The sequence below is a fragment of the Oratosquilla oratoria genome, chromosome 31 (genome assembly GCF_046742065.1).
Source record: "Oratosquilla oratoria isolate Oo_2021 chromosome 31, ASM4674206v1, whole genome shotgun sequence".
Classification (NCBI taxonomy): Eukaryota; Metazoa; Arthropoda; class Malacostraca; order Stomatopoda; family Squillidae; genus Oratosquilla; species Oratosquilla oratoria.
In genome coordinates, this window is record NC_134807.1 from 18,953,951 (window position 1) to 18,963,950 (window position 10,000).

Below are 10,000 nucleotides of genomic sequence, written 5' to 3' on the forward strand. Positions count from 1 at the left end.
GCTTGCTTATTGCACTCCGTCGGTGATCAACGACGACAGTGCTCTGGTGAAGTGTGATGGTGTGAATGAGGCTGGGTGGTGATGCTGAGGTCTTTGGTGCTGATGCCCACCTCCCCATCACACACACGAAGAGAGTATGAAGCGAGTCGTACTGATATTTTTGTTGTCATTCCTCCACTTGATGGGGTTCGTTGCCTCACTAGGCGGCATAGGAACACCGGAGAGAGAAAGAGGAAGAGGAAGAGGAAGAGGAAGAGAGAGAGAGAGAGAGAGAGAGAGAGAGAGAGAGAGAGAGAGAGAGAGAGAGAGAGAGAGTCTCTTCGCGGTAACCAGAAGAGATGCACAGCTTGTCAGTAGCAGTGGAAAGATTAATCGAGAGAGGTTTAATCTTTCCAATGTATACTGTGTCCCCTCTGCCGTCCAGCACGAGGGGGCTCGTCCTCATGCTGACACACTTGCCCTCCAGATGCTCCACAACGAAACTCGAGCGTTCCAGGCCAAGAGAAAATGCTACACATCATTCTCAACCAAAACACTTTTCCATGCAGGGTTTATTGGCCGCCATCAGGATATCCGACTCGCAATAAACAATCGAACAAAAGAGTTGGACTATCTCCACTTTGAATTTTCCCCCCACCTAATATCGTGGGCCTGAATGAATGTTTACATTTCGTGCTGTATTGGTCCCTTGTGAGTGAACAAATGTCACCCACGCGCACTCGCACACATACACATACACACACACACACACGCGCGCGCGTACACATGCCTCGTCTATTTAAGTTTGTCATTCGCAACTACATGGACCAAAACAAAATAACCTGGACTCCCCACAAGCTGTGACCCAGCTTACATCGAATGTTGAGAGGCCTACGGCATGTGCATAATATATCACATCACTAATAACTACACACACACACACACACACACACACACACACACACACACACACACACACACAAATGTCTCAACGAGTGTGAATATATATCTTTTTAGTCACTTCAATAACAAACGGTGCCAATTAATCGGCCTGGCACTAGCTGAGTGCCAACAGCTAATAAATGCCTTAATACCTGCGCTTTCGAAAGTATCACACACACACACACACACACACAAAGCTGACTTTTACAACCTAATGGGAGCCATAATATAAATATAGGCGACATCTTACACCAGTGGCTCTCATCCTTTTTTTGGCCATTATGCCCCACCTAATCACCTTTAAAATCCCGAGGTCCCCCAGCCATATGGTGATATACAATTCTTATAATTTGAAAAATGAACTCCCCTTCAGCTGAAAAAGCATAAAACCTTAGTTTAAAAACCACTTGAACAGAACAAGGCATCAATGGAGGAAAAAAAAAAAAAAAAAAAAAAAAAAAATCCTCAGTTGCCCTCAACTGTCCTCAAAAATCATATTGCCCCCACCTGAAAAACCGAATTGCCCACCTGTGGGGCGTACGCCCCACGTTGAGAAGCACTGCCCCACACGAAGGTATAACAAATCTTATTCTTCAGTGGTTTGACCAGACGCGTTTACGAAAACAAATTCCCTCGAGGACAAGGGAGACCCGAAATACCTCACCATTCTCAAGACGAGGCGGGAGTTCTGTCAAACAAAATGATGATGATGATAATGTTCATCACGTGAGAAAAAATCGTTTATAAATCATTAGGAAGTGTGTGCTGTCTAGACGCCTTGCTAGCGGCCACACGCATTGTCAGACTTCGGCGTCCAAATCTCCCATATAATGTGTTGATACAAGTCTAATCAACGCTACGTGGTTTCAGGTGTAAAGGAGAAGGGAAGGGATGGGAGTCGAGTAGAGACTTTGGGTAAAATAGAAATTTCGATCGGCCGAGGCACCATTTTGTCTCAGTATTGTGTCCTTGCTCCTCGTAAATTGTATTATAAAATAGGTTTTATTACTAATAATCACACCTAACCACCAGCGTGTGTGGTGAAGGCGATCGTCTGACTGCTGTCGCAATCTCCACACACAGTGGTTAGGTGTGGTTATTAATAATAAATCTCATTTTATAATACATTTTAGGAGGAGCTAGGATACAGTCGACCCCCATCGACTGGATAATATCGTCTGCTGTCATCTTGCTAGAGCACAGTCGGTAGAAGGCGTCTTCAGTCGAGGGGTTGCAGGGGCCTAACCTAACCTAACTTTACCGAACTTAACATTATCTACCCTCACTTAGCCTAACCCAACTTTACCGAACTTAACATTTACCTAATTTTACCGAACTTAATATTATCTAACCTTACTTAGCCTAACCTAATTTCACCTTAGCTAGCCTAACCTAACCTTACCTAACCTATCCTAGGGTTCCTTGTTGTTCATTATGTATATACACGACTTAGACGATGGGTTAAATAGTGATGTTAGTAAGTTTGCGGACGACACTAAAATAGGACGCCTAATTAGGTCAGGAGACGACGCCCTGATTCTGCAGGATGATCTTAATAAACTGTTAACATGGTCGGTGAAATGGCAAATGAACTTCAAAATCTCTAAGTGTAGCGTGTTAAACGCAGGGCTACACAACCCCGAAAATAGATACAACTTAGATAATACGTTTTTCGAAAAATCTGAGTGCGAGAGGGACTTGGGAGTTCTGGTGAGTCCGGACCTTAAAACCAGGCAGCAGTGCATTAGTGCCAGAAATAAAGCTAACAGCTATTAGGCTTCACTGCTAGGACGGTAACGAATAGAAGTGCAGAGGTAATTATTAAACTCTATCTAGCGATAGTTAGACCCATCCTTGACTATGCGGTACAGTTTTGGTCTCCGTCCTACAGAATGGACATAAATTCACTAGAATCAGTACAGAGAAGAATGACCAAAATTATACAAGGACTCGGAAATTTGCCTTACGAAGAGAGGCTTAGGCACCTAAACTTACACTCTCTGGAAAGACGCAGAGTGCGGGGTGATCTAATAGAAGTGTTCAAGTGGATCAAAGGCCATAACAAGGGTGATGCAAACAAGGTCATCATAATAAAACAAAAGGGCAGGACTCGCAGTAATGGGTATAAACTGGACAAATTTAGATTTAAGAAGAAAATAGGCAAGATTTGGTTTACTAATAGGGTGGTCGATGAATGGAATAAACTTAGTAATCATGTAGTAAGCGCTGAAACTATCAGTTGTTTTAAAAAACGATTAGACAACTTTATGGATGGGGATGACAGGTGGTGATGGATACGGAGCTGCCTAGTGTAGGCCTTATGGTCTTTTGCAGTCTCCTTTATTCTTATGTTCTTATGTTCTAGCCTAACCTTACCTAACCTATCCTAGCCTAACCTAACCTTACCGAATTTCACATTACCTAACTTTACTTTACCTTACCTAGCCTAACCTTACCGTGCCTAACCTAACCTTACCCAACGTATCCTAGCCTAATCTGACCTTACCGAATTTCACATTACCTAACCTTACTTTACCTTACCTAGCCTAACCTTACCGTGCCTAACCTAGCCTAACCTTACCTGTCCTAGCCTAAACTGGAGGCTAATTTTAGTGATATTTTTATATTATATATATATATATATATATATATATATATATATATATATATATATATATATATATTATATATATATATGATAATATACGATATAATAATAATATCATAATATAGTTAATAATGCTTTTATAGTTAAACGTAGTTAATGTGTACCACAAAACAATGACAACAACGTATATCTTCGGAAATACGTCTCCAGAACTTAAAATCAACTGTGCTGTTCCTCTCGAGACATCTTTACTACAATAACCTGAACAATTATAAGCAATCATGAAGAGTTCTGGATGTTGTATGACGAAACTGAAATCTCTCTGTGCGAGGAAATCCATAAGGAAAAGACGGACGAAATAACAATTAAGAACAACTCGAGGAAAGAAGGCGGAATGACTGAAGGAGAAGTATAAAGGAGAATGAGAAAGACGATGAGGACGAATAGGAGGAGGTGGAGGAAAAAGAGCAAGAGGAGGTGGAGGAAAAAGAGCAAGAGGAGGAGGACGAAAAAGAGCAAAAGGAGAAAGAAAAAGAGCAAGAGCGGAAAGAAGGAAAAGAACAAGAGGAAGAGGAAGAGAAAAGTAAGAGAAGGAAGAAAGAGAACAAGAGGAGGAAAAAGAGCAAGAGGAGGAAGAAGAACAAGAACAAGGAGGAAAAAGAGCAAGAGGAGGAAGAAGGAAAAGAACAAGAGGAAGAGAAAATCAAGAAGGAAAAAAGAGAACAAGAGGAGGAAAAAAGAGCAAGAAGAGGAAGAAGAATAAGAACAAAGAGGAAAAAGAGCAAGAGGAGGAAGAAAAAGAGGAAGAGGAAGAAAAAGGGCATAAGGAGTAAGAGGAGGAACAGAGGGAGGAGGAAGGAAGGGAGAAGGAGGAACAGGTGAAGGGCGAGGAGGAGGAGGAGGACGGCAAGGAAGAGTAGGGTGAGGAAGAAAAAGGGAGAAGGATGAAGGGGAGGAGGAGGTGGGGAAGGAGAGAGAGGAGAAGGAGAGGAGGAGGAGGAGGAGGAAGAGGAGGGGAGGGGAGAGGAAGAGGAGGAAGAGGAGAAGCAGGAGCACAGGTGGAAGGAGGATTATTATGGACTGTGGTTCACCAGCGTTTCTCTCTGCGTGGACGATGACGGGCAGCCTTCGTTCATCATTCGTTCTCATCTCGTAATTCACGTCTTGGTCTCGTCCAATCAGTCAAGGGCGTTTACAGTCTGCGTAGGAGTCCTGTTCTTGTGACTGTGGGATCTTCTATTCATTTATTCATTTGTTTATTTTATTGATTACTTATCTATTTATTCATTATTATTATTATTATTATTATTATTATTAATATCTTTGCGTTGCTTGGTTATAATCATTGATGCAACATATGGGTGCCTTTGATGGAGGCGGCGCCGCAAGCAGGTTGGGTTAAGGTGAAGGAGAAAGGGGATGTGGAGTGGACCCTAAAAAGGGCTGCTCAGTCGTGCAGATTGCTGCAGAAATGTAGTGGCCTTATCTCACTACATATAACGACCATTTGACCTGAGCAGTTATCCATGTGGGTTGTGACTATGGCCCTGTTCACACTGGCGATTTGAACCGCGCGGAAACCGCGGCGGTACCGCATAGTCATGGGAAGACTTGCCGTTAGTGTATGAATGCCTCCATTGATTTCCAATGTAATTCTTAATTGAGTGTAGAATTCGTGATGGGATCCACAAACAGGGAAGAGAAGGGGGGAGGGAGGGAGAGGAGTAGGGATTGGGGAGGAAGAAGAGGAGGAGGAAAATAAGGAGGAGGTCTACGAGAACGAAAAGGACGTGGAGGAGGGGGGGGGGAGGAAAAAGGAGACGGTCGAAATGGAGGAGGGTGGAAATGACGAGGAGAGAAAGGGAGAGTAAGGGGAAGACTTGGGGAGAAAAATAGGGGAGGAGAAGCAAGGGAGATAGAGGGGGGAAGAGAAGTGGGAAGAGGTGGACATGGGGTAAGTGGACGATAGGACGAGGGAGAAGGAGGACGAGGAGGAGGAGGAGAAGGAAGGGGAAGAGAAGAAGATGAGGATGAAGATGAGGATGAGGGATATGAAGAGGAAGAGAAATAGGAGTATAAGGGGGAGGAGGAGAAAAGGAAGAGGGGAAAAGGAGGAGGAAGGAGAATAGTGGAAGGAGGAAGAAGAAGAGGAGGGGGAAGTGGAGTAAAGGGAGGGAAAGGGGGAGGGAGATGAAAAGGGAGAAAGGGAGGTGGAAGACGAGGAAGAGAAGGGGAAAGAGATGAGGAAAAAGAGGGGAAAAAGAGGGGGAGAGAAGGGGAGAAAGAGGGAGAAGAGAATGCGTGAAAGAGTGGGAGAGGGGGAAGAGGGGTAGAGCAGGAGGGGGAAGGGGGGAGCAGGAAAATGAAGGGAAGAACAGGAGGGGGAGGAGGATTTGGAGAAAGGGGATGTGGAGGAGAAGAGGAGGGAAAAGAGGAGAAGAGAGGAGGAAGGATGCGGAGGGGAAGGGGAGAAGGAAACACCGGCGGGGGGAAAGGAAAAGGGGCAGGGGGAGGGGATATGGAGGAAGGAGGAGGAAGGAAGAGGAGGGAGAGGGAGAAGAGGAAGGAAGAGGAAGGAAGAGGAGGGAGAGGGAGAAGAGGAAGGAAGGGGACAAGGATGGGGGTAGGAGGAGCAAGAGGAGGAAGAGGAGGAGGAGAAGGGAGGAGGAGGAAGAGGAGGGAACGGGAGGATGAAGGAGAATGAAGAGGGAAGAGAAGGAGAAGGAGGAGGACAAGGATGGGGGTAGGACGAGGAAGAGGAGGGGGTAGGACGAGGAAGAGGAGGGAGGAGGAGGAGGAAGAGGAGGGAGGAGGAGGAGGAAGAGGAGGGAGGAGGAGGAGGAAGAGGAGGGAGGAGGAGAAGGAAGAGGAGGGAGGAGGAGAAGGAATGGGAGGGAGGAGGATAGTGAGGGGGGAGGAGGAGGAGGATGGTGAGGGAGGAGGAGGATGGTGAGGGAGGAGGAGAAGGGAAGGGAAGGAAAGGGAAGGGAGGGGAAGGGAAGGAAAGGGAAGGTAGGGAAGAACCGGGCAGGCATACATATGGAACAATAGAAGAAGAGGAGAGAGGAGGGGGAAGGCGGGGGAAGGGAAGGAAGAGAAGAGAAGGGGGAAGGAAGAGGAAGGGAAGGAAGAGAAGAGAAGGGGGAAGGAAGAGGAAGGGAGGAGAAAGGAGGGGAAGGGAGGAGAAAGGAGGGGATGGGAGGAGAATGAGGAGGGGGCAAGAATGGGAGTAGGATAAGGAGGAAGGAGGAACACAAAGGAACACAAAGGAAGAACAAACAACAGCAGGCCTACTGGCCCTAACGAGGCTGTTTGTGTTAACTAAACTACACTACAATTAATGAAACAGGGTAACTAGGCGGTAGAAGATGAACTAATACTACTGCTATAACTATCCTATCCAATTAGTCCAATTGCGATTAAATGTCTGGTTGTCATATCTTTTATTGCAAAGGATAATATTTCATTTGTGGATTAGATTCCAAGTATTTATCTAAGCGATTTTTAAATGTTGTTATCGTGTTACTTTCAACGACAGTGGAAGGTAACGAGTTCCACACGTTAACAACCCGGTTAAAGAAGAAGTGCTTACTCTCGTTCGTAGGGAATCTTTTGCCAATTACTTTGAAATCGTGGCGTCTTCTTGTATTTGATTGGTCTAATGAGAAGTAATCTTTGGCATTAATGTTGTCAAAGCCTTTGAACATTTTAAAAACCTCAATCAAATCTCCTCGCATTCTTCTTTTTGAGAGGGAGAATAAGTTTAGATTTTTTAGTCTTTCTTCATACGGCAGATTTCTCAGCCTTGGTATCATTTTGGTCACTCTCCGTTGTACTCTTTCTAGTTTGTTAATATCTTTCTGGTAGTATGGGGACCAAAATTGTACACAGTATTCGAGATGGGGACGGACCAAGGAATTATAGAGGTTTAGCAATATTTTTTCTGATTTATTTTCGAAGACTCTTCCGATGAAGCCAACTAATTTGTTTGCTGTTTTAACAACTTCTGAGCAATGTTGACTTGGCTTCAAGTCATTTGATATTAAAACTCCTAGATCTTTTTCTTTAGTTACTGAATCCAATGTTTCGCCATTCATTTGGTATTGGATGTGATCATTATTTCCTCCAATGTGCATGACTTTACATTTGTTAACGTTAAATTTCATTTGCCACTTGCTAGCCCATTTTGATAATTTATCTAGATCGGATTGTAGAGTTTCTTTCTCTTTGGTGGTTGTCACTTTACCGGCAATTTTTGTGTCATCAGCAAATTTTGATACTTTGCTGAGGAGGCCGTCATCTAGATCATTTATATATATTAAGAACAAGACGGGTCCTAAAACTGATCCTTGCGGTACGCCACTTTTAACGTCGAGCCAGCTAGATGATGCCCCGTTTATTACGACCCTCTGTTTTCGCTCTGAGAGCCAATCTTTAATCCAGTTGTGGAGGATGAAGGTGGGGAGGAGAAGGAGGACAAGGAGGGCAAGTAGGACGAAGAGTGCGAAAGAGGTGTGTGGGTGAGTGAGGAAGAGGAGGGGGGAGGAGGACGAGGAGGAGGAAGAGGAGGAGGAAGAGGAGACAAGTGGAGGAATGATAAAAACATCAGTACGACTCACTTCATACTCTCTTCGTCTGCGTGCGTGCGTGCGTGCGTGTGGGGTCATCAGCACCAAAGACCTCAACATCACCACCCAGTCTCACTCACGCCATCACACTTCACCGGAGCACTGTCATCGTCGATCACTGACGGATCGCCATAAACAAGCAAGCAAGTTGTGTGTGTGTGTGTGTGTGTGTGTGTGTGTGTGTGTGTGTGTGTGTGTGTGTGTGTGTGTGTGTGTGTGTGTGTATGTGTGTCTTGTATAAACATTGAACACTGCTTTACGACATACGCAATTCTCGGAAACAGCAATCTTGGAAACTGCGCCCGTGATTGTGGCGCCAACCTGTTGTGCAACCTACGTCAATCCGCTGGCGCCGCCGGCGACCATAAATAGACGGGTATTTACAACTTTTGATGTCCCCCCCGGCCAGCTGAGCGTAATGCTCTCCCTCTCTCTCCCCTCGGGTCACGTCATCACGAGCACACCTAATAATCAATCACCTTCAACGCACGCCAACACGTATTGATCTATCTTAACGCCCGACGATTTCATTCAGTTGCATGTGGAGTGAAACGGTGACCCAAATAGCGTTTCCAGAACTTTGTGTCTTCCTACGACCCTCGCTTCAGATGAAAACGACCAGAGCGCCCACATGAAGAATCGTCACCCCATGAGATCCCACCTGAAGAATTGTCACCCCAGAACGCCCACATGAAGAATTGTCACCCCAGAACGCCCACATGAAGAATTGTCACCCCACGAGATCCCACCTGAAAAATTGTCACCCCAGTACGCTGAATATCAACAGTGGAATAAAGATTAAGTTAGGTTGAATGAGGGCTATGCTTATTGTCATCAACTAATACAACCGCAGAATCGTAAATCCAGGATGGTCCACATAAAGAATTATCACCCTAGGAGAGCCCACATAAAGAATTGTCACCCTGTCGAAGTCTTGGGTGATGATTCTTTATGTGATCTAACGATTATTTGGTGCCTGCCGGTGGGGGGGGGGAGATTCATACAATATTCAACCGTTCTGAGGGGATTCACGGGGTCCAAAGACCATAAATATTCATTAGCTGGAGGAAAAGCCATTTGTTCAGGTTAGTACATACTGGATAACCTAGAAAGATCTCATGGGAATTCTTGGTTGATATTGAAAATGCGGAAGGGGTCATGGCTCCCCATAATGTAAATGTTGTCAGTAAATAATGACATCACGTGAGGGACCCTCTACGTCAATACTCGTCACGGGTCTACAGTACATGTTGAGGTCTCTCTTTCTGTGTGTGTGTGTGTGTGTGTGTGTGTGTGTGTGTGTGTGTGTGTGTGTGTGTGTGTGTGTGTGTGTGTGTGTGTGTGTGTGTGTGTGTGTGTGCGTGTGTGTGTGTGTGTGTGTGTGTGTGTGTGTGTGTGTGTGTGTGTGTGTGTGTGTGTGTGTGTGTGTGTGTGTGTGTGTGTGTGTGTGTGTGCGCGCGCACGTGTATGTATACTTGGGCACATATCTTATGACGGCTACTAACTCGTAATCACCCACCCGACTGGGGACCCGTTGCTGTCCTGTCGTCGCAGACGTCTCAGCAGGTGTCGTCGACGTCGTTGTCGCCGTCGTCTTCGTCTTCGTCTTGGTCTCCGTCGTCGTCGTCGTCGTCGCCTTTTGTCGCCTGTCCTGGCGCTTCTTGCCCTCCATCACATGCCGACCTGCATGGTCTGCTCTCTTCGAGAGGCGGCCCCAAGCGTCCGCTTCCTACCGTCGTCCGAAGTCACTCTTCTTCCTCCACAGAGTTCGGCTTCCATCACTCTTTCGGCCAGAGAGAGAGACACGCCCGCAAGAATCAAAACGTTGTTGTCATCCGTCCCG

General features: G+C 45.7%; 1 protein-coding gene across 5 annotated transcripts in view; it reads right to left on the reverse strand.

The window, feature by feature from the left end:
* LOC143041470 (rho guanine nucleotide exchange factor 3-like) overlaps positions 1–10,000 on the reverse strand; it is a 497,332-nt gene that overhangs the window by 63,535 nt on the left and 423,797 nt on the right. The window contains exon 1 of one of the 5 annotated variants that reach the window (XM_076213377.1): positions 9,677–10,000. This exon is cut by the window's right edge and continues 283 nt beyond it. The exons of the other annotated variants lie outside the window; for them this stretch is intronic. Within the exon in view, the coding sequence (XP_076069492.1) occupies positions 9,677–9,829 (153 nt within the window). The 5' untranslated portion in view covers positions 9,830–10,000. The remainder of the gene's footprint in view (positions 1–9,676) is intronic. 5 annotated transcript variants of the gene reach the window in all.